The sequence below is a fragment of the Thermobia domestica genome, chromosome 7 (genome assembly GCF_964235325.1).
Source record: "Thermobia domestica chromosome 7, izTheDome1.hap1.1, whole genome shotgun sequence".
NCBI classification, from domain to species: Eukaryota; Metazoa; Arthropoda; class Insecta; order Zygentoma; family Lepismatidae; genus Thermobia; species Thermobia domestica.
Window position 1 is genome coordinate 61,932,231 of NC_137460.1, and position 26,437 is coordinate 61,958,667.

General features: G+C 36.1%; 1 protein-coding gene across 1 annotated transcript in view; it reads right to left on the minus strand.

Moving 5' to 3' along the window:
• The window catches only part of LOC145690159 (nose resistant to fluoxetine protein 6-like), a 120,381-nt gene that overhangs the window by 20,851 nt on the left and 73,093 nt on the right, over positions 1-26,437 (minus strand). Inside the window, exons 5-9 of the mRNA XM_081764770.1 lie at positions 20,280-20,447; positions 14,936-15,029; positions 12,177-12,305; positions 4,570-4,732; positions 412-491 (exon numbers count right to left, since the gene is read on the minus strand). Coding sequence (XP_081620896.1) covers positions 412-491; positions 4,570-4,732; positions 12,177-12,305; positions 14,936-15,029; positions 20,280-20,447 — 634 coding nt within the window. The remainder of the gene's footprint in view (positions 1-411; positions 492-4,569; positions 4,733-12,176; positions 12,306-14,935; positions 15,030-20,279; positions 20,448-26,437) is intronic.

The following is a 26,437-nucleotide window of genomic DNA, read 5'->3' on the forward strand; positions in this document are numbered from 1 at the left end:
TCTCGTTTCTTTTTGTTTCATCCTTCCTTAATATTTTTCATTTCTGGATCCGAAGGGGGGCGGTCCGGACCCCCCGGACTCACCCCTTGGCTACGTGCCTGCTCTGGGGAAGACAATGCTATATCACATTTTTCTAACTTTCGAATAAATTGCAAAAGAAAGTTCATAGTTCCCATGCAATACAATGTAAAGACGCATACCAAACAAGCTCTCCTTGACATCTGCAGGTACACTTGCGAAATTAAATTACCTACATATAGTTTTGTGGTTCAATCGTAACCCATTCTACCTAATAACTCAATTTTAAAGGAAGTGGTGCCTACCGTTGTCTTCCCCTGGCCCTCTCAAAAATCCCTTTCAAAAACGTTTCCATCCAAATACCAAAAAAAAAATCTTTCTTCTTTTACTTACTGGACTCCAATCATAAGAATTATAAGTGCAATTGCATAGTACTGGGTGTCATTAGATAAATACCACGTCCACACTGAACACTGTAAAAAATAAGAGTATAAATTAATTTCATAAACATATCATATTTGAATTAAAATATTTCTATATTATTCTTTTGTTATTATTTACTCAGTGCTAATTAATCCAAATATAGGATCACAAATACTTAACTGAATTTTAACCAATAGCATTGAACAAAATTCTTGTAGTTTAATTTCAGAACATGTCAAACTGATCTGTCAGAAGAGAATAAAATCCCTTTCAATATAGTGCTTACATTTTAAAATCGAATCTGGTGCATATTGTAATTAAAATCGTGTATTATTTGCACCTTTGTTGTTCCATTATTGTATTTGGAGTGAACAGGGGAGAGCATTGTAGCTGTAGAAGCGGTAGAAAAAGTTTGATTTGATTTGATTTTAGTTTTTAGCGTTTCTTTCAGCAGCTAGGCTATATGAGATGTAGAACTACAATTTGGTAAGGAAATGGAAGATGATGAAGAAATTAGATTAAAACGTTCCACAATTATCTATACCTGTTGGACTAAGGGAGACGGATGGTTAAGGCAAGTGAATCATCATGAAAGAATTAGTGGAATGAGAATGTGGGAGGAAACGAAAGTGTCTCGAGAAAAATCACGGACACAATGTAATCCACCATAAGTTTACTTGGGCAGGGATCGAACCATGAACCCCATACACGAGAGGTAAGCGTTTTACCACTGAACCCTTAAAGATGAAGAGGATAGGGTTGGAGGAGTGTAAATTAAGTTCTAGTACTTGTGCTGGGGGCCAGTTTTAAAATGTATGCAGTGTATAAAACCTCAAATTGATCAAAATTTGCGAGGACTTGAAACTGAACTCTTTTTAGCTAACATTTAATCAGCCTTCAACACAGCACTAAGTGTCTCAATGTTTGTGGGGTAAAAGGAAAATTTGATTAGTTAATTGTTTATATAATAATATTAATAATAATAATAATATACAGTACTTAAGTATTGAAATAGTTCAAAGAGAGTCACAACACAAGATTAGAAGTATATGTAGCTAGCAAGATTGCCACTTGCTCTGAATTAGGCGGGATCAATGGCGACGTGAGCTTTAATTTTTTGAAGGAAGCACATGAAGGGACACAGAAATCTCTTAGGGGGACAGCTATTATTTGTATCCCGTAAGGGATACTTTTAGATTACTTGACCTAGTTATAATACCAAATTTATGGGAGCAGACGTACTCAGCAGGAGGCGCCCGCCCTCTTGCACCGCTCTGGCGATGTCACTGAGCAAGATATCTCAAATTTTAAGAAAATTTTCATTATCTTAGAATTACTCCTAAGAGAGACGCATTATATGATAGGATGACAAATTATCTTTAAAAAAATTACAAAATACGCGAGTGATATTTCTTCATTTGGACCCATGATGTCTACTTATGATTTTCGAGATATCGATATTGTTTTATCGCTAGAAATGTTTCGTGTTGACAGCGCGAAACAGATGTACAACCAAATTGTACAGTAATTCGTAAATTTTTCGATGTTGAAAACTTCATTTTATGCATGCAGTAATACGCAGTCATATGATAGATAAATAGTGGTTAGTGATCTATTATATAATTTCTGAAATGAGTAATCTAACTAAATTGGAAATTTTCAATAAAATTTTCAAGTAATTTAATGCTGTTTTAAATCTCAATGTACAGGGTATCCACATGAATCCTCCCTGATTACAAATATTAATTGGATTTAAACTATTAGTGTCAGAGAATTACAGGTTGCGGCATCTTGAAGAGCAACTCAAAAAGTGTTTTGCCTATATATACAGTTCTATATGGGCTCCGTTAGTAGATCTCAGAATGTCCAGTCAATATCCAATCTTCCGCTATGTGTTATGTAGCATGTCTGATGTCATCGAGTTGATGGCTTCCTCAATTTTGTGACGAAGAGGAAAAATATCACTTATAGGTTATTACGATTCAGCTTGCCTGATGTGTGGAATGTTGCCTCATCACTGAAAATCAAAAATCACCCTCAAAAAGTAATCGAGATCATCCTCGATCTGTTCCAGAATCTTCATTGCAAAGCTGGTTCGTTTTGGTAGGTCCTTGGACGGTAGCGCCTGTACGATTTGCACCTTTTATGCATACAAACGCAGTCTTTTACGAAGCAGCTTATGGACCGTTGAACGTGGGATGTTCAGCTCGCGTGACGCTCTACGAACTGACTTTGTTGCGCTTCTAATGAAGGGCTCCCTAGCCTCATCCACAGATTCCTCAGACGTTCTTGCTTTGCCCGAGCCAGGCTGTCGGTTGGCATTCCCCGTGGCCAGAAAGTTCTCAACCATGTTTTAATGGGCTTGCTGTCTGGTGAGTCCCGTTGGTACTTTTGTCTGAAGTTACTTTGCACGGTAATCGGTGATTTAGTCTCAATCAACCATACCATACACTCCGCTCTCTCTTGTGCTGTTGTCATCTTTGCTTGTGAACACCTGCTACAAATAACAAAATTTCATATAAACTTTGTTGCGGAACAACAAAAAACTGTTTGAGTTGCTCTTCAAGATGACGCAAACCGTTATTCTCTGACACTGTTTCCATCCAGTTAATATTTGTATTCAGGGAGATTTCATGTGGACACCCTGCATATCATTTAAACGATGGCAGATGGTTTAGAGAGAGAGAGAGGAAGTCTCCTTCAACCTAAATTTGGAACTATTGCTTCATGTTTATCTCCTCCTTTGGCTACAAATCAAACAATTTCTTATTTCTATTTGTAACCTGGTATTATTATAATTCAAATTTCATCCACAGAAAAATATTAAATTTACGTATTTATAAACATTTTTACTTCAAATCGACTTCTGGAATCAATAAACTATTTTTTTATTTATTTCGCTTCAAAAAAAATTTCTTTTAGTGTTAAATTATAAGCTGTGGACCAAAATATGTATCACTACCTTTCTAAACTATTATGTGATGCGCTGCGGTACAGCTGTACTGGTAAAATAGAGGCGCATTATACCCGGAAAGAACATCTGATCCACAGCATGCATATAATCCCTTAAATAGCAACATAGGAACAGTGAAGTGATCAGTAAGAGTTAATATACAACCTACTGAAAAAAGGATATTGCGACACACAGCATCACAGTCCGCTGCCACTATGTTTCATGGATGAGTGGTGATACTATGAATCATATGCTTCTTTGGGTATCAGTTACTCGTTAACACGACGCGTAGTATAAAATAAGACCAATAAAGATTAATTCAACCATATCTCACGTTTACTGTCATCAACAGTCCATGTTGCATTATTGCGGTAACGTTACCATCGTGCTAAATCCATGTTATGTTAGAACTGCCGTGCTAAACTTATTCCTGAATCAGTGTTTTCGATCGTGAAACCCAACCACGTATGTCCATGTCATGTAACTCGTGACGAACTGAGGTTCTCGACATAAGTTATGAGAGGTACTGCTTGAGTTCCTCAGTTACTTGCACTGCAGTCGCATGGCGGTTCTGAGTAACAATCCAATGTAATGCTAGGCGAAACCTGTCACTGAGGGTTTTCTTCCTATTACTGTTCCTCTTTGCAGTTTTGGTTTCGTATTGAGTTTTGTTTGCCGTCACTACTTTGATCATTGTCCCTTAGAATAAGCTCAATAAACTTGAAACTTTCGTCCGGCTCGCAGCATATGACCGAGTGCTAACAATTTTCCATTTTGGAAATTACAGTGATCATTATTTTACACCACCACCATGTCCTGAACTCACTGGAGACTTTTGTTCTGCTGCTTCTCACGTAGTACGGAGTTTGTCCTAACATACCAGAGCAACAATCCGGCACTGAGATTGCTGTCTAAATGTTGCCAACCAAGATATCTGATTTATCTACGTCAGATATTTTCATTAAATTGATACGCGAATTATCGATACATTACTGTATTGTTGCTGAATAAAATGTTCACATAAAAACATGGAATACTTTCTTGGAACATATGTATCTTTTATCTATATTAAATATGAAGAACACTTAAGATACCGTGAAAGAAATACTATAATTAATAACAGTTATAAAGAAATTAACATTCAGTATAATACAGAAAAGTAGGAGTAATCTTACCATCTCTTTCTTAGGGTAGAAAGTCGAAATATATAACAAATTCCTCCACCAGTACTGGCGACAAGTCTCATGGTCAAGATTGTGCTGCATAACACTATCCTGATGAATCATTGTACTAGCTACTTCAGACATTACAAGAAGCACAAAGTATGGAGGAGTCAACCTGCAATGTGAAAATACTGTTATTCATTGGTTCTTTCACTCATAAGATTTTTTTTAGGTAACATGATGCTTAAATACTTAAAAATTTAAGATGATAGGGCAATATCATTAATTTAAGTGCAAGTCCTTAGTAATGGAGCATTGTCCTTATTTTGCACTCACATCCACAGATCATGATATCAGATAGGAGGGACATGCACAGGGGGTGGTTTCTGGGAGTCCGAACTCCTCGAAAACCTAATTTTTCTGCAAATTTAGTTCAAAATACGATTGTAAAAACTTTATAACAATTTATCCTCAAATTGAATTTGAGCTTCTCCAAAAACTTTGGATCTCTGCCGAAATAAATTCCTGAGTTGTTTGCCAGATATGGTTGCACCCTTTTGGTAACCCTAAAATGGTACACACTTATCAAATATGTACGCTGGTTTCTTTTACCCAAATTTCTACATGAAACATTTCATTAAGAATAATAGAAAAAATACATATATAGCTATATTCGTCAACGAAAATTTAAATAAAAAACACTAAAGATTCGTAATGCCAACTTGAAGTTAATTCAACGAAACCGGTACAAACAGAGAATAACTTCATTGACAATGATTTAATTTTTGACAACACCGTAGAACGATATTGATATCTCAGTAGGTCACAGGTATACATTGTAGGTCGAATTTACAATTGCATATAGTGGTAAATCCTCTGGATAATGTGTCTCTTAGGCGTAGTTCGGAACAGTGAAAATTTCCTTAAAAATCGCGATATCACGCCTAATTGAGAACAATGGACAATCCTAATACCAGAACTCCAAAACTAGTGAAGAAACACTCCAATAAAATTCTAACTTTATCACTAGAGGCTAGCAAGGATGGATGCAAATATATATTAATTTTCTTTGTGGCTGGATAAAATTGCTCTTACAAGGCGATAGTTTTCGTGAACATTCTTCGAAGCATAGTGTGTTAATCATTTGGGATAACTAGTACTAGAGCAAATTTGTGTTTTGTTAATTTCCCACTGTAAAACCCTTATAAGCAGGCCCGAATTTACGCAGAGTCACAGGGCCGGTATATATATTAATGGAGATTAAAGTATAGTAAGCGAAAAACGGGGTTGCCCATGAGAGAGAGAGAGTGCAGGAAACAAAATGCGATTCTGAGAGGGTCTAGGTTCACGCTGAGCCCACCCACTCAACCAATTGAGATAAAACCCACACACAAAGTTAGTGTTAAATTAGTGTTCACATTTTTAAATTAGTGCTCACAATACCAAATAGAAAGGAAATTAGTGCTCTTATAAGAAAGCCAGAAGATACACGAAAATTTTCATGCTGGCATAATCAAAGAAAATAATTAATCCCTCTTATTGATGATTATATAAATAGGACTAACTTTCTTTCTATGTGATATCGTCAGCACTAATTTAACACGAACTTTGTGTATGGTTTCAATAGACATAAAGATCAAATCGGAATTAGCAACAATTTGATATCTCAACCCTTTCTGATGATATTAAAAAGAAAGGTATACATTGATGTCATATTGCTTAAAATGACGTAATTGAGGAAATTGTTTTTAAGAAATGTTGCTTTCGTGTGTTTCTGTAACATTACAACAATACTTTTTAATGATTGCAATTACAACAAGCATTCGCAATTACATAATTTAAATAGTGTTGCAAACTTTACCAATATTCATAATATCTCTAGAATGATTTCAGATATCAAATTGCTGTAAACGCTTTTACAATCTTTTAGTTTATTATAAACCTTAAATGTGACTTTGTTTGACACTTATCTAAATACTTTTGTGAAAATGTATCGTTTGATGATAGTAAAAATTTCAATTTCTTTTAACTTTATTCCTACTCTTTAGAAATAAGTTATATTATGGTCAAAGTATTCAACACAAAATTCACATTGCCCAGTTCTCTTGCGTTATTACTATCGCAGAAACTTCCAAAATTTGTAACTTATGGGTATCTGTGCCACTCTCAATATTATTATTGAAGTTACTTCCAAAAGTTAAATTATACAGATGTTTTTACACGCCCGTTATTACTGTTGAAGATGCATTCAAAATTTGGGTTTTACGTATGTTTGTGACACTCAAATTTATACCGTTGAAGAGACCTCCAAAATTTGGAGTTTACAGATGTTCGTGATACGCCATTCTCATTTGCTTTATTCCTGTTGCAGAAACCTCCAAAATTTGGATTTTATAAATGTTTAACACGCCCGTCTCACTTCCGTTATGACTGTTCCAGAGACTTCCAAAAGTTAGATTTTACGAATGGTTTTGACATCATTGCCCGTCTCATTTGCGTTATTACTACTGCAGAAACACCCAAAATTTAGATTTTACGAATTTTGCGGATGTTTCTGACACGTCCGTCATTACTGTTGCAGAGACCTATAAAATTTAAATTTTACGGATGTTTGTAACACATACATCTCACTTGCGCTATTACTGTTGCAGAGACCTCCAAAATTTAGATTTTACACGTTTGTGACAAGCCCGTTCTTACTGTCGCAGAGACATACAAAATTTGGATTTTACAGATGTTTGTAACACGCCGTCTCACTTCCGCTTTTACTGTGGCAGAGATGTCCAAAACTTGGATCATATAGATGTTTGTGACACCCCGTCTCACTTGCATTAATACTGTTGCAGAGACCTCCAACATTTGGAATTTACGGATGTTTGTGATAAGCCTGTCTTAGTTGCGTTGTTACTGTTCCAGAGATCTCAAAAATTTGGATTTTACGGATGTTTGTGAAAATCCCATCTTACTTGCGTTATTACTGTTGCAGAGATCTCCAAATTTGGATTTTATGGATATTTGTGACACAGCCGTCTCACTTGCATTATTACTGTTACAGAGACCTCCAAAGCTTGGATTTAATGGATGTGTGTGACACACCTGGTTTACTTGCATTTTACTGTTTCAGAAATCTCCAAAATTTGAATTTCACTGATGTTTGTGACACGTCCATCTTACTTGCATTTTGCTGTTGCAGAGACTTCCAAAATTTGGATTTTATGGATGTTTGTGATACTCCCGTGCCACTAGCGTTATTACTGTTGCAGAAATCTCTAAATTTGGATTTTATGGGTATTTGTGATACGCCGTCTCACTTACATTATTACTGTTGCAGAGACCTCCAAAGTTTGGATTTCACGAATGTTTGTGACACTGTAGCATCCTCGGTTTTTAACACTAAATATAAATTTTGTGTTATAAGTTTCGGATAACTACTAAAGTTGCAATATATATTATAAAATAGCATAGTACTATTAAAATATGTAACTTTATGTTGGATTGATAACACTGTTAATTAAGTTCTATTGCAGAGTATATAAGACAATGCTCCCTGTCGATATTTGCACGTTGTTCCATGATAAGCAGTCCACTTTGTATATTCAAAAGATGCACAGGAAAGGAAATTGAGAAACTGATGCAAAGAAATAGATTGAGAATTATGACTACAGATACAACAAATATAATTACTGAGTATTTATAGTTTTATTATAAACAGGGGTACTGGCAATAAGGATCACATCAAATATGTAGGCATCTAAATTATGGTGGATGGAAAGACATTTTAACTTAGCCAGTACCAGAGTGTGAGTGTTAGAAGTCAGAAGCAGTCTATTCAAAGTGGAGTTGTTTTAGGGGAGGGGGAGAAAGATATGTGAATGAGAAAATTTTGTGATGCATCAAAGACTATTAACCCGTAGATACACTTCTGGAAAAAATCCCCATTTTTACACTTCCAGGGTCATTTTGACCCACATATATTTAACAAGGAAACAGACTGGACGTATCTATTTTTTACGTTTTTTTGTAGTAGTGCTGTGAAGTGTACTAGTTTTGCGATTGATTAGTGTTTATGCATGCTACTAATCAGTCGTAATGGTTAGGTTGGTTTAAGGTAGCTCGCACACAATCAGGGGTTTAAAGTTTGACTTTCAGTCGTACAAAGTGGTTGGAATTGCACGTGAAGCTAGATGTCTTATAAATTATTACATGAAATTGTACAAAGTTAATCGAGTAAATATTGAATGAAATATAATGCAAACAACGTTTAGTTTACCTTTCTTAGAAAATAGCAATGTTTTTATATATTATACTAGTCAGAATGTTATTGCTTTGAATTTAAACATAATTTTTTTTAATGACAATTGTGCTGGCTAATGCTGTCCAAATCTTAACTAGAAATATGTACTAAATTTGTTCCTTCTTTCAATACTCTTGTACTGTGTTCCTTGTAGTTACTTCAAAATGTTCCTTGTACTTTCTTTGATACAACGTTACACATAGTCTTCGCATAAGGAAATGGTATGTGATGAGCAAATATACTTCTGACAACGATAGCAACATGTTGAAGTTTTTCTGTCCTTAGAATATGGGCAAACGGACCATCTTTTTCTCTTTGGCTCTCCAACAGTCGGTTGTTTTTTGACACAGTTGTTGTTTTTGACACATGTTGATTCCGCACCTTATCAGAGCATCTGCTACAGTTCTTCTCAAATTCAGAATTCAAGCTCGCCTTTCCATAAGAGGTTTCATCATTTCCTCTGCAAGTTCCTTCAGAAACATTCTGCGACAATCCGTGAGATTCGGTTTCAAATCTGGACATGTAGATGTGTATAAAATGTGAGCATTTACAGTGGCTACTACATCCAACATATTGAAAAATAATGCCAATGGCCAACGTTTTGTTTGTCTTTTGGCTGTGTACGTTCTAACTAGCTCGTCCAGTAAGTCACCACCACCTTCTGTATCATTATAAAATGTAATTATTTCAGGTTTTCTCTTACTGCTTTTCTGGTCAATACTAGCGTCGTGATGGATTGAACAAAGAAGAACACTGTTATTCTTCTTTGGAACAAAGCTCACAATTGTCACTTTAGGGAGAAACACAAGTATAGACGAATGTTTACCACGAGACTTGTCAGCAATCATGGCGGGAGGATCTTCCCTTCTGTGTTTACGTATCGTTCCAACTCGTGTAATATGTTTATTCAACAATTGTTTAGCGAGAGGTAAGCCTGTAAAATAATCATCGGTGGTTATATTTCGGCCAGGATGTCCATTCAAAATAGCACTTAATTCCATGACAATAGTGGCGGACAGATTAGTGTTTGTAGCCCCCCAGGTGCCTTACCAGTATACACTATGCCCTTGTACGCATAACCAGATTTCGAGTTACAAATCCAAAATACTTTTATCTTATATTTCTTTGGTTTTTGTGGCATATATTGAATAAAACCGCACCTACATTTGTAAGGTACTAACTGTTCATCGACGGTAACAAATAAGCTCGTCACCATAACTCTTGTACAGTTATATATTCCATACATAACTATTAAGTGCAAGGCGATCAATCTTACTTCTCACAGCCCTTGTACGTTTGTCTGCAAATCGAATCTTACAGAGAGTGTTCAGGAAACGGTTTATACCCATAGTGGCTGTAAAACTGGGATTTTGATCGAGAATCTAAAAATTGTTCTTTCACAGGTACATCCCAATTATTTTGAACACCAGCAAGTAATAGTACACCTAAGAAAACGATCAGTTCGATGGTATCTACTTCTTTCCAAGCAATGCGCTTTCCTTGTGCAACCAATGTACCTTCCAAATTAGCACAAAGGCGAATTTCTTCCACAAGGTTAGGGCTAAGGAAATAGCCAAGTGCACTTTTCGGTGTAGTCACAGTAACATGGTTATCAGTACCGGGATTGTTTCTTACAACATTATAGGCACGAGTCTTTGAACATTTAGGGAGACACTCGCTCCAAACACTATCGTCCTTGGAAATATAATGTCTATCCGGTTGAGATGACATACGGTTTACAAGGCGAGTGGCAAGGGGAATGTCTTCTTCGCTATCACTTCCATTATGATATTCATCACTCGAGTCTGGCGTGAAAGATTCCGAAGGAGACATTGTCATAGTTTCAAGTTCAGATTCGTCATCTTCACTTTCTTCTACAAGCAGCTCATTCAATATTTCTTCTTCCGTCAAAGCACTCATTATGGATTTATGTATGAAATTCGACCAGTGAACCACAAGAAACTGTACATCTGAAACAAATATGGAAGCTCAGTGTAACAAACGATATTTTCTTCTTCTTCTTCTTCTTCTTCTTCGTTTCTTATTCTTTTATAAATATTTAATTACTCATTTTAACTTCACTGCAACAATGATAAACAATTTTCATTTATCAATGACTTTTTTGTTTCCCATGTAAGGAGAAAGATTTCAAAAAGTGTAAGGGTCAATCTGACCCACAAAGTGTAAAAAAGGGGTGTTTGTTAAATATCACGTAATAAAGAAATATTTGTACACAAAAATATTATTTCATACCAGCAATTATAAGCACAAATAATGATATGAGAACTCATAAAAGGACAACTGTAGAAAAGGTGTAGAAGGCACAGAAAAATGAATTGAAATACTCGCAGGGTCAATTTGACCAAGGAATGAGCACCCTTGATTACACAGATATTTACTTATATAATTCAACATTCTTCTGTTATGAGGTACACCGATAGTTTATACAAAGTCTGTGCGAAAAATAATGAGATTGATTTTATCAGTTAGAAGGGCAACAAGGCAGAGTCTCCTCTGTGCGTGACGGTTAATGATCGTTCGATAAACGATCGATTCCTTGTTAATTGACTTGGGCATTACAGAATACGAACTACTTGCAGAATTGGCAGACAGGCATTGAGTAAAGATTAACTATTAAAGTAGGGTAGAGTGTACATGATAAAGTTTTGTATAACACTTGCATATGAGACGCTTTCTATGATAAAAATTGCCTTTGGGAAGAGTGCTTTATCAAGAGCACAAGTGTTTCTGCGGTGCAAAATGTTCAAAGAAGAAAAAGGATATCGTCGTACTCTGAATAGTACACTACCAAGTTTTCTTAATCAATTAAACTTCGAATGAAGAAATCAAAGATGAAATCGACCTCCATTGCCTTTCTTAACTCTATAACTGTTGTAAATAAGGAGTTGGAACTTATTGGACAACGGTTAACGCGATATTCTACGTAGATGTTGTTAAAACGCTGTAAGAACAGAATCAAGGAAATCACCAGCACCTGGGTTCTTCAGCATGAAAATGCGCCGAGACATGTGGCGTGAAAGTACACACCTTTTCAACTGTTAAATGTGCCGTGATGAATATTTTGAAAAACTTTCTTCAAACTTTCCAGGTAAACCAATATAGAACCACTGAAACGGTGTATTGATGCTCAGTGATAATATTTCAAAGGATTTTAAGTGTAAGTATGTAAGCATATCTTGAACCAAACCAATTTTACAGAATCAATCTTATTACTCTTTGAACCTCGACCTTGTAGTGTCAAAAAGACAAATTCGTGACAAAATGACAGTTGCTGAAATAAACTCAAAATGGACGAAATTTTTACCTGAAAAATCGACGGATCAATTGTGAAAAATAATCCGAGAAATGTTCTTTTATCGCTTTTGAGCTGCTGCGTTCCTCTTGTTGCATTTTGGAATATCGCCGAAAATAGAGATACGACACCAGTAAGCCACTGAAACAAAGAAATGAAATTAGACTTAGTATTTTCCACACTGACCCAACATAAAATATGAAATTGTCAGTAATACTCAGACATTGTACATTCCTCATTCTTAGAATTCGTAAAATATCAAGCATAGTGAATTATGCATCAGATATATTTGAAACAATATCTAGGGATATTTTTAAGCAATCAAAGCACACTTATTTATGTTAATGAATCTAAAGACAGTCATCGCTTCAAATAATAAAGTTCACATTTGGTTTGGGACAGCACACAGAACTGTGCGTAGCTTCTAGCTTGTATCTTTCCCTTTGTAGAACACCCACTATACAAGAACAGAAAGAACTGGACAGGAGGATAAGAATAAAGTGCCGTCGTTGATTCAAATATCATTAATTTGAGATAATTCTGTTAAAATACCGATAAAGTTTTGTTTTTTTTACATAAAACAAAGCTTGGTCTGTATTACACAACCTACCACTACATCCTCAGAAGATACAGTTTTGTATTGCATGGTGCCATATTGTTAATGTTGTCTACGAAACTAGACATGTTTCGTCTCATGTATCGAAAACGAGGGAAGAGTCGACAAATTCGAGACGAGACGAAACACACAATTCGTCTGCGCGACGAAACGAGAAGTTTTAGATCGCAAACACTATTTTAGTTTTACATGATTTGTATATTAATATCATGACTGTATTACTAAAAGCAGGGAATTCGTGTTATTATTTAGTTCAAAATCTCTTATCGTCACTAATTCGGCCGAGGAATTTGAAGCTAAAATATATAAAACGATAATCGTGCCTGTTGTTCTGTATGATTGTGAAACATGGTCGCGTACTTTAAGGGAAGAACACAAACTGAAAGTATTTGAGAATAAAGTCCTGAGACGAATATTCGAACCCAACAGGAACGGAAATGGGATATGGCGGAAACTTCATAACGAGGAACTACATAATTTATACGGTTTACCAAACATTGTTTGGGTCATCAAATCTAGGAGGCTGAGGTGGGCAGGTCATGTAGCTAGGATGGAAGAAAGTAGAAACGCTTTCAGAGTCTTGACTAGAATACTGTACCAATCGGAAAACGACCACTAGGAAGACCTAGGCGCAAATGGGAGGACAATATTAAGATGGATATCGCAGAAATAGGAATAAAAAATAAAAATTGGATCCAGTTGGCCAAAGATAGAAGTCAGAAGGCTTTTGTGAGCGCGGCATTGAAACTTCGGGTTCCATAGGCCATAGAGTTAGTTAGTTGGTTGGTATGGATACAGTGTAGGGCATTTATCAACTTTAAAACTAGTGCGAGCGGTCCCAGTGGGGGCGCTCAGTCGAAAAAGTGTAAAACGCTTTTTTCAGGCCAGCCACCCTGAATGAGGTTTTCCTGGGTTTTCCTCATTCACATCAGGCAAATGCCAGGTGGTACCTAACTTATAGGTCCCAGGCCGTTTCCCTCCTTCCCTTTCCCCGGATAGTGCGCTCGCTGATGGACGCCATTCCTCAAAACGTGACGGGTTAAATGGCCTTAAATATCGAAAGCCCAGAAATCTCAATCCTAAATCAACTTTAAAACTACGCAAGCCAGTACATATTACACTCGAATAGTAAATATGGTTTAAATATCGCTATCATACCCATGGACCTGTCGCGTCGCGAAAGGTTTCTGATAGCTTCTAAACGAAATTATAAACAGGGCACAAATCTTGTACATAAATTCACAGAGCGAGACGAGAAATTTTCAAGATAGGACGAGAAAATGCTTTCCAGAGTATCGTTACGAGACTTTTATAAAATTTTGGAGACGAGACGGGAAAACCTTATTTCTCTTCTCGTCTCGTCTTGTGGAGAACAGTACAAATCGTTGGGCCTGAATTTTTCGACACAATGGTGGACAATACTATAATATCGCGAACTAATTATACAGTTTACAGGATTTTCCTATTATAACAAAGAGGAGTATGACTTTGACTGGAAAAAGACATGGCCACTCTCATCACACCTCCAATGAAACTTATAGAAATATTAAGAGAAGTTTTTTTGTATTCACTTTATATTCAGTAACTTGTGTCCTCCTTCCCTGATCCTGGCTTAACATTTTTTGATTATTGTCTGTTGTGGTACACGGAAGGAAAATCATACAAAAATAATCTCTGGAGCTACTCTTACAGAGCAACTGAAAAAATATGTGATGGACGTGGAAATACTTAGCACAACAAATTCAAGTTCCGGAAGTACATGGAAGCAGTGATGATTTCAGAAGATTTTCTCCGGGAGAGGAGAATTTTCAACACAAGATGGGTGAAAGTACTGCTGACTCACGTTGAGTGCTATCGGAGAAATCCCTCCCCCTCCCCGCACATATATGGGCCACGTCCTGAAATATTGCTTGGAAGTAGCATCAAACATTTATTCTCAGGCACTCCATGTCTTTTCTCCAAGGCAAAGTTGACAAATATCAGTAAGTCGTGTTTTGTATTATATTTCAATTTCAATCATTGTAAGTGTTCTCTCCCCATAGCTAAAACATGACATACAACGAAAGGAACCACGTATTGACAATGTATGTAATGAAAAGTTCCAAAATGAAAACAGGTATTTTTTTTTTTTTTTTAATTCACCAATTGGACTCACCTTACAAGAAAGAAATTATCCACAGCAAATGTTGCACCTACTACTCCTTGGAATGTTGAATTATTCTGAAGCAAATTTCGAAGACCTTTGTTATCTGGAAAAAAGAAAGATATTTTTTGAACAAAAGAAGTGCAAGGAATTAAATGATGTTAACCCTCACACTACCTAGGTATTTTTTATAATACGGACTACCAAGGGAAGGGGTATTTTGTGCTCACTTGGTAAGATTAAATATATCTCGTAAAAGAAACTAATTAGAAACTCACAACAATTTACAGTGACTGAAGTGAACAGGACACAGGGAGAGACTAACAGCTATTTATTATGCTGCCATCTAGGAGTGACAATTCTAAATGAGTCTCATCTCCTACCAAGGGGTGAAGATACTTTGTGCCCATCAACTTAAAATAGCAAATTTATGAGACACACCTAGGTTCAAATTGAATACCCGTATGGTATACGCTCTACCTAAACATATAGAGCAATAACATATTTTCTTACACTTTTAAAGAAACGATTAGAAAAATAATTACAAAAAAATATACTGAGATGGGCACAAAGTACACCCCGTTGGTAGTCCGAGGGTTAAGTTAATTATTATAGAATAGCAACTAAAGAGAAAAGAAGTATTTAATATTAATTGTACGTCGAAGATAATTCTAATAGAGAGCTCATTTGTGGCTAAGTGGTTAGCGTACCCGCCTCTGGCGTGGCAGACCCGGGTTCGAATCCCGGCGGGAGCTCATGTGGTTCGGATGCCACGTTAATCAGTATGTCCACTTCTCATATAGCCTCGCTGCTGAACGGGACGTTAAACTCAAAATCACCTCACCACCATAATTCTAACAGAAATGGCAGCTAATCTTGTAAATTGAAGAAAGAAAAATAAAATTAATCAATCAGTATAAAGGAGATATATAAAAAGATTAATTCACTCTATGAAAAGCATGCCTACATAAATTTGATAGGGACAAATGATTATTATGTTCGTTGCATTTACATTAGGTATATACTATAAAGGTAACCAAAAAAGTTCTGTCGCTTTCTTTGGAGGTCTGTGTTCTATTGGCACTTACACCGTAAGCCGAATGCAATTGGAGATAAGGCGAAGGTCAGTTGTTGGTGTGGGTATATCCAACATGCTACCTGATTGTGGCAGTTCAGTTACACCGAGAACTTGCGTAAGGACAGAGTGAACATAGGACCTCCACAGAGCATAATAACGGCGTATATGCTGTACAGCGGGGGACACTTCTAAATGGTACAGCCATATGGAGATTTACGGCTAAGGTGTACCATTTAGAAGTGTCCCCCGCTGTACAAGTTCAAACTGGGGTCAAATGCCACTGCAGTGGGGCGGAAGATATGCCAGGCCTTTGATGAGAGTGTCGTGAATGCGCGGACAGTGCAGCGGTTGTTTAAAAAGTTTAAGAAAGGTGACGAACACTCGAAGATGCACCACGTGACAGAAGACCAACAAATGTACAAAATGAAGATCTTCAGGCAGCAATTGAGGCGAACAGTGGCCGTACATGTGAGGAACTGGAATTACAATTCAGTGTGAGTGGAAAAACCATTCGGCAGCAACTACATCAACTTGAAAAGTACTACAAGTTGGGTCGATGGGTCCCATATGATTTGACTCCGGGTACGAAATGCAACGCGAGCCGACATCTGTGGTTCTTTCGTGTCTCATCTAAGAAGGGAGCCACTTCTGGATAGGTTGTTCACATGTGATAAGAGGTAAGTCCTATACGAAGCTCCACGACGCCGTCATCGTTGGTTAGCATCCTATGATCGGTTCCAAAACAGCCGGAACCAGCACAGCACCAGAAGAAGGTCCTCCTGTGTGTTTGGTGGACTGCTCGCGGCATCGTGCGTCGGAAACTGCTACCAGCTGGTTAGAGCATCAATGCAATTGTGTACTGTAAACAGTTGAGCCGTGTACAAGAAAAGCGCAAATCTCTGGGGCCAGCATTTCTGAATCGCAAAGGGTCCTTCTGTTACAGGACAACGCTAAGCCATACGTATCTACATTGTAAAATAAACTTTTTCTTATCTGTGCACCGTGGCAATATTTTCTTGAAAACAAGATTTAGCAATTCTAATTCATTAAAAAAAGCAACAGTATGGTGTCTCGTTCCACTTTATACAACCTCCCCTACTTTTCTTCATTTCTCATTAATGAGAATTTCAAACTCTTATTTCTAAGAAAATATTTTCTTGGTGCACAGATAAGAATTAGTTTCTCAGATTTAAGAAAGTATATTTTTAACGTGTAGGATGAGCCGGCACACCATTCTACACCTTGGATGGGAAACACTATTGCATCCACCATACTCCCCGGACATTGCACTGTCCGATTATCATCTGTTCCCTTCCTTGGACAATCATCTTAGAGAACATCAGTTCAAATCCCTAGTAGAGGTGCAACATGCACTTGATACCTTCTGCGCTTCACGGATCACCAAGTTCTACCGCGATGGAATCCATGGCCTTCCAGAACGTTGGCAGAAGGTCGTCGATGCCGATGTGGACTAATTTTGATCTTCTATGTATGTCTTAGGTGACATATCGATGTTCAAAGGTGGTGGGTGTAAGGGGACAGAACTTTCTTGATTACCTTTGTATCGTGGCGGTTAGAAGTTCTTGATCAGTTAATGGCGACTGCTGTGAAACAAATGCAGAGTATGAGAATTAAATCTGTCATATCTGTAGTTTGGTGTGGAGAAGGGACAAACTTGTGAACCAAAGGTTCAAGAACAACTCAAGTTATTAATATAAACTATGTCAAAGATCATTGACTTATATCATGATAAAAGAAATACGAAAGAAATTTTGAAATAAAGGAATATAATGTAAACCTTTGTAAGCGGAGGCAAAGAAACCTAACGTAAACACACTAAAGACGAAACACTTACTGCGTAGTGATCATGGTTTAGTGATCGGAGTCCCGGGTTCAATTCCCGGTGGGAGAGCCTTTGTGATTTCAACTGTCTTCGATGTTTCTGTGTCCGTGTTCCTGTCGTTCTACGGGATTGGAAAAGCCACTTAAAAGAGTAAAGCAAGTAAAATTAATTATAAGTAGGTCAAGTAAGTTATTGACACACGTTCAAAAAAAAGTAGTCAAACTGCTCGACCAGTAATCTGGAGGTACTCCGATCGAATCCACGTCGGGGAAGAGACACGTATTATTATTTTCACTAATATTATTATTATTAGTTTCAATACTTGAACCATCAAATCTTGAGGAATAATAATAATAATAATAATAATAATAATAATAATAATAATAATAATAATAATAATAATAATAATAATAATGAACTAATAATAATAATAATTACCTTGTAGAAGATTAAAAGTTAGGAGCTTATTATCGCTCAGGTCATACCATTACAAGCAGGAACGTGACAGGGTGACAAGAATATTTCGGTTTTGTTTAATGTTGCCCACGAGAAGAGGAATTTCTCATCTCGTTTCTAAAACAAAACGAACAAAAACGGGACGATAATTATCATTTTACATTCGAGACGGAACAAGCCTAAGTCAACTTATCGTCTTGCTTTGGAGATGAGAATCGAGACGAGACGAAAAGTATCGTAAACATTTTTCGTCTTATCTGGATTCTCGAAATAGTGTATATGCATTCTTTAAGTAACAATTGCTCTGTAGACTGAATCTTATACGCTATTTTGTTACTTTGTATTTCAGGGATTATTGAATTATGTATGAGTCATACTCATAAATGTGTTTGAACGTTACTGTTTCATTGTGGAATTGTTTCTAACTTCTTGCACTATTACTAGAAATAATAATAATATTTTCCTTCGCCATTTCCAACACGTACCGTATATCTGTCCAATCAAAATTTGTAAATAGGAACTATTCATTTTTTATATTTGTATGTGTATTTTGTTAAAATATCAATGTAGCGCATACATAATCCAAAGTCTTTTACCGTGAGAAAAGGCGTTACTATGTATCGTGATGAAGACAAATCCTACTTAGTTTCTGTTAAGGCATCCGATGTTTCGATTTTCATATTGTCCAGGAGCTGACACCTTATTAGCATCTTTTCCTTCCGGACACTGATTCTTCCAAAGAATCTTTTCTAAGGCAATTCATCCTACACAGGATGCAAATCAATTTCTTTTCCTTTTTTTTATCAACTTCAGTATACTTATTTGGATTGGAATAGGACGTAATATTGAAGTCTCAAAATTTTAATAATAATAATAATAATAATAATAATAATAATAATAATAATAATAATAATAATAATAATAATAATAATAATAATAATAATAATAATAATAATGCCTACGCTTACAAAGGTTTACACTATATTTCTTCGTTTCAAAATTTCTTTCGCTTGAGTTGTTCTTAAACTTGAGTTGTTCTTAAACCTTTGGTTTAGAAGTTTGTCTCTTCTCCACACCAAACTACAGATATGACAGATTTAATTATCATATTCTGCATTTCTTTCAAAGCAGTCGCCATTATTTGATCAAAGACTTCTGTCCGCCACAATACATTAGCAACTATGAACCACAACCTTTTTAACTCACAATTCGACACTTAACATCAAACGTGCAAATTTCCTAATTAAGCCCTTGCGTTCTAAGTGTCAGTTTCCGATGTGCGTGCTGTAATATCAGATTTTCATTTATTGTTAAAAGACTATCTACACCGTTATATAGAACATAGCTATTGTTATTGTGCTCCCTCGAGAAGAACATTCACTTACTGATTTTTAAAAAAATACTTGCGTTATGGAACATTTGGACTAAAAGAGGGAAATTTTGATATTCTAAAGGGATTTTATGCTGCTTGAGGTTGGTAACACTGTTCGCATATCAAATACAAAAGTTTTTTTTTCCTTTTTTTCCAATCTCGAAATATAATCTCGAAGTTGCCAATTGTTCATCGTCAAAACAAACACATGTATGTCGCAATTGAATACTTCCTTAGGTCTGCTATCTACTGAGACAAAACATTTTGTTTTTTTTTTCTGTCAGTAAAGTGCTGTCATCTAAGGAGAAATAGTAGAATTAACTCGTGCCTTGCAACCACTAAAAAATTTCATCATCTCAGAATGAATACGACCCTTAATAAAGGATACGTTTTCATGACATTCCCATAGATGTCACTGGTATTTTGAAACTAAGTATTTTATGACATAAAATGAATATCACCGGGACACAAGGGGTTAATACATGTCCTTGGACATACGGGAATTTTTTTTAAAGATAATTACTTAAGAAACCAGAGAAATTCATACTCTTGAAGCTAATGACTAACTATCGTGATTTAAAAAATATATTCTTCGTTTTAATGTTACCAGAATAGTTGAAAGATATCGAGCAGACATGAAAGCCAATAATCCATAACATGCTAAAGACACGAACACCATGAAGTGGTAACAAAGCATCTTTGGTGCTGCTGATATCAAATATCTTCTCCATGTTTGTCCATGCTGAGAAGGATAGAAGAATTTCTACAAGCGTTCCTGAAACAGAAATATCAATGTCAAAGGGTGATTAAATTTATGTCTTTTGCAAAATACATTATAGTCAAAAAATTGTTTTTTTAATTATTATTAAATCAAAACTTTTCAAGAAGACCTTGGGTTCTAGATCTAACGGAACATATGTACACTCATGTCCAAAATTATTGTCGCATGTCTATAAATATGTTTTTTTGTAGGAATATAATTTGATAACCAATCCTCCCGGTATTTCTTATAATGTTAGTATGTGTATAATCGGCAAAGACAGGTATGTGACAAATTTGATGTCAAAAGAGCAGTAAATAAGAACAATACAACATAAAGAAGAACATAAAGAAATCTTTCTTGTCCATTTAGCAACATTTTGTTTTACTCATTCTAATTTTCGTATTTATAATTCTTTTCGTATGAAATTTACCACAAATATACATTTCCCAATTATACACATAGTATCAGTATTAAAAGTACACTACAAAATCATTATCAAATTATATTCTTACAAGAAGACAGTTATAGATATGCGACAATTATTTTGGATATGAGTGTACAAAAAAAGTTCATAGTGAATTGAATTTAATACGTAAAAAGTCAAACTTATGTTTTAGTTGTAGTACTTCATAAAATTTATACACACAGACACACACACACACACACACACACACACACACAGATATATATATATATATATATATATATATATATATATATATATATATATATATATATATATATATATATATATATATATATATATATATACAGTCTTGGGAAGTAACGTAACGCGTTACTTTTTAAGTAACGCTTCCTAGTAACGCATTACATTTTTCCAAACTAACTGTAACGGTAACGCGTTACAAATTTTTAAGTAACGTACCTAGTTTGCGTTACTTTTTTCGCGTTACATTTCGGATGAGTAACTACAATATAGGTATTCTTTTTTTTACGGAAACAAATGTTTCTTCCTTGTAAGTGAATTTTTTAGAATGAAACACTCGAGCATGAACTACGTATGTCAGTGACCGACAGTCACCGACACACTGAGAAATAGATAAGTTCGTAGTGCTACTTGCTGCTTTTGGAAGATGAGGACAGCCTTAGGGAAATCACGTGTACTGATTGCGAGCACCTGGAAGATTTTGTCGTAGATTTTGACAGCTCCAAATCAATACATTCAGTGAGTGAACTAGGACTGCAATTACACCGGTAGTCTATTTTACTTTGATTGGTGTTGTTTTTATAAAGATGGAAAACGAAAATATTTTACCGTTCGAACATTTGAAAGAATATTTTTTTCTTAAGAGCTGAGGATGATGGTGGACAGAATTTAAAAGTAAAGTCTGAAGTGCCCCGGCGGGAAATATTTATCAACAATTAGGATGCCATAATTAACGATATATAGTAAGGGGTTAATATCAATAAACTGTGTTCTGATGAGCAGGTCTACTTTATTACTAGAAAATAGTTTACTGATGGTATGTAATATCGGAGTTCTTTCAGATCAGTTTGCTTATCCTAGAGTCCCGTTGATTATAGAGTTTGAAACTAGCTTTAGAAAGCATGTATCGATTTTGGCAAGTTTTGATTCACCCCCAGTTCATGTGTTCTCATTTTGTTATTTGTAGTGTAGTGTTTCTCAATATTCTGTATTTTTAATTTTACATAACAACATTGTTATTATTCTATAATTAGTTTAGCAGAATAATGATAAGCAACTATTTTTCTAACGCAAAGGGATGTGCACGAGTCAAGCTAAAACTCGAGTCCAGTCGAGTTTGATAAATGGCTCGTTCGTTTTAACTCGTCTTGAAATCATGGCCTGATTACACTGGAAAGCGAAAGCCATGAGAAATGTAAGCTAAACAGTAATATGAAATACTTTTAGTGTTGCTCACGAAAGGGGACACTGCTCCATCCCGTCTCGTCTCAATAGTGAGACCACAAGATATTTTTTAAAACAAGCTCAGCTCGGCTCGGCTCAACTGAGAAGATGCCTCGAGCCGGCTCGCTTGGGGGTGAACCATTGGCTCTAGCTGGCTTGGTAGGGATGAGCCATCTGCTCGATTCGGCTCAACTGAGCCGAGGGCTCTAGCTGAGTCGGTTGGGTGAGCTGTTGGCTCGGCTCACTTCTCGGTTCGGGTCGATAGTGAATGAGCTGCGAGCCGAGCTGCTCGAGTCGTTGACAATTCTAAACCCGGGCAGAGCAGTTTTGAAGATATTTGGTCAGTGCCCTATAACTTCTAACAGTGTTTGGCTCGAGCCCGAATACTCAACCTAGACCCTCAACCCAAATTCAGAAGCTCGTGAACAATGTCCTTGACTTCTAGACTTCACGATTACCGAGGTTGGCAATCAACTAGTTTTTTAGATTTCAAATACAAACCGCCTATCTTTCATGTTTATATACAGTGTTGTTATAATTAATAATAATAATAATAATAATAATAATAATAATAATAATAATAATAATAATAATATGTAGTAGTAGTAGTGTTATTGATAATAATTATATTGTCTATGTAATATACTTGAAGAATGTACTCGAAACTCACACCAGATTTGGCTCGGCTCGACTCGAAATTCGACCCCAATTCGAGTCGAGTTGGAGGAAATTTTTCGAGCCGAGTTCTCGGGTCGAGCTCAAAGATGTCTGTTTCTAGTCGAATCGAGTTTCAAAGAAAACCCGCTCGAACTCGCTCGTGTCCATCCCTACGAGTAACGCAGTATGGCATTTTATCAATATTACATTATATGAAAATGTTCATATATCAAATAAAAATTTTTCCTGCATTTACATAAAGCGATTCAGAACGTGCAATAATAATAATAATAATAGCTGGAGTAATGGTAGTACGGAAAATTGAAGTAATATTTTTTTTACATATTTAAAGTTTCGGACCTAAAAGTAACGCGTTACTTTCGAAGTAAAGTAATAGTTACTTTTTTGGGACAAGTAACGCGTTACTAACGGGTTACATTTTTACAAGTAACTTCCCCAACACTGCACTCACACACACACACACACACACACACACATATATATATATATATATATATATATATATATATATATATATATGCCTTTTTTATCACCAAAAATGTTTTTGCTTTTACTATCACCTAATCACATTATGTACATTTAACACAAAGACAGAAAAGTTATAATTTTAAAAAGGATTTTAAATAATTTTTTTACAATATGTTTTAGACAACATTATAGAAAAGCTTAAGTTTTGAAAACATGTAATTATAATCAAGCTAAAATTGAAAAAGTTTTAAGATACAATCTGTAGGAATATCACATGTACGTAGGTAATAAGTAACTAACTCTATGGCCTATGGAACTCGGAGATTCACACAAGCTTTCCATTGACTTCTATTCTTAGTCAACTGAATGCAGTTTCTACTTTGTATTCCTATTTCTTCGACATCCATCTTAATATTGTACTCCCATCTGGGCCTAGATCTCCCTAATGGGCGTTTTCCGATTGGTCTTCCAGTTAAGACTTCGAAAGCGTTCCTACTTTCTTCCACTCTGGATACATGATCTACCCACCTAAGCCTCCTAGACTTGACGACCCTAACAATGTTTGGTAAACCGTATAAATTAGGTAGTTCCTCGTTATGAAGCTTCCGGCATCCACCATTCCCGTTCCTCCTGAGTCAGAATATTCGTCTCAGTATCTTGTTCTCAAATACTTTCAGTCTATGTTTTTCCCTCAGAGTAAGCGACCATGTTTCGCAACCATACAGAACAACAGGCATGGTTATGTTAAGCTTCAAATTCCTCGACAGAATTCGAGACGACAAAAGATTTTGAACTGAATTAATAACATGAATTTCCTGGTTTTAGTTGACATTTAATTTCTTCGTGAATATGATTCTGGTCTGTTAATATTAAACTCGATAACTCGAAATATATTGATATTTTATTACATTTTGTACTATACAATTTAAAGCAAATAATGTTTACAAGTGAAATAGTATAGTTGTAAAAAGTTGTTGTTCTTTCGATTTTTCTTCTGTCCAAGACTGATCTTTAGTTGCTATTTGAACGGTACTTATTAAGCTTTTATTACGCTCAATGTATTGATTTAGATCTTTGTGTGTAACTTAGACTTAGGCTATTTGAAAAAGCGTAACCGCCTGTAGCGAACGCGGCCAAGATGGCTATTCAGTAATTTTACTTTTACCAGAGTTGTAAATCATATTGTGAGCCAGTCAGGGTTTCCGGGTCTTTTTGCCAGGTCTAGGTGTGTAATAGCAGAGTTCCAATACTCTGCACAAACCATCTTCCAAGCAGCTGTTTCTTGCTACAATCCCCTTGCCTGGCAACACGTCTTTCCTTTTTTTCCTTCCTTTTGAAATCTTTTAAACAGCAGGCGGTCTATTGTTCCGAAATGCACCAAATACGCTCGAGCTGACGTTTTCTCCGCGTTTTTATTGTTTTCGCGTTTGTGATTAGCCATCTACATTTAAATACATGGTCAGCGTATTCCAAGCATACGCATGAGCAATAAATACGCTTTGCGATCGCCTCAAATAGCCGGGTACTTAAGAACCAAAAGCCTGAACATAATAATAACGGGTGACACAGAATAACGGGAGTTTTTTAAATGCGCATTGGCAACCGTGAGCAAGTGGCAGCAGCACTGTGGGACAATGACCTTGAGCAAGTAAACATTTGGCCATTTTAGTAACAATGACTCAGTAGAACGGGCAACAGCGTGCGTTAGCCAAATAAAAATGTTTTAAAAAACCAATGATAGTTTGGAAGCTGTGCAGAGGGAGTTCCAACGTTTTTACAACTTATGACATCATGCACGCGATAAAAAGTTGGATTAATAACGTTGAGGACACTGGATCTGTCCTAAAGAAGAAACCAACAGGACGACCAAAAAGTGCTCGTACTCCACAGAACTTTAACGTTGTACGCGAGTCTGCATTACGGAGCCCACGGCGTTCAACTTGTAAGCAAGCGGTAACGTTTCCTGGCCCCCTAGGTCGCCAGATTTGTCCGTTTGTGATTTTTTCTTGGGCTATCTCAAGAGTAAAGTGTACACGAGTCGACCAAGAACTCCGGATGAGTTAAGACAGAGAATTCAGGATGACATTCACAATATTCAGCTGAGATGTTGCAGCGGTCAATAATGAGACTGAAGAGCAGATTTCAAGAATGCATTCGTATAGGAGGACGGCATCTAAATGACGTTATTTTTAAAAAATGATAAATTCCATGAATGTTTCTTAAATGGCAAAATTTTAAGGTTTCTATTACTATGAATATTTTTTTTTCTTCCATCACTCTTGGTTTTATTGGATTGTTAAAAAAAATCCCGTTCTTGTGTCATCCTGTATTTCCCATTCTTTTATACACGGTCAAGGATTACTACCGTGCCAAGCCTGATTCAGAACGGATGATTTCTTTCTTTCTTTCTTTCTTTTTTTTTTTTTTCAAAGGTAACCCAAACTTGACCGCCCATAATTCAGGAACCAAAAGCCTGCACAACTTAGTATTACACACGGTTATATAGCAGATCAAGATTTATCACCATGCCAAGTATTATCCCCATCGGATGAATTCAGTTGAAATTGTACGATGTTTAATGTTCTTGAATTTTCGGGGAAAATGAAATTAAGAATATTTCTTTAAAAATCTGTGTATTTTCAATTCACTACATATTGAAGATAGCAAACTATTTCTGGGATTTGTATGTACTGTATTCATTGTTTAAAAACCGTGTGCGTGGGTTTTCTCGGGGTTCTCCCGTTTCCTCCCACTTTCTTCATTCCACCATTTTCATTCATTACTCATCATCACCGTCTCCTTTAGCCTAACCGGCATAACCGTGGGACGTAAAACTTAAAGATTTCATTTCATTTCATTGTTTAAAAAATATGTAAAAGAATTAACCCCTCAAGCCGGAAGTTAAATATCAATCAGCCGCTACGAGAGGCGGTAGCTTTAAAACACTAAAACACAGCAATTTTCG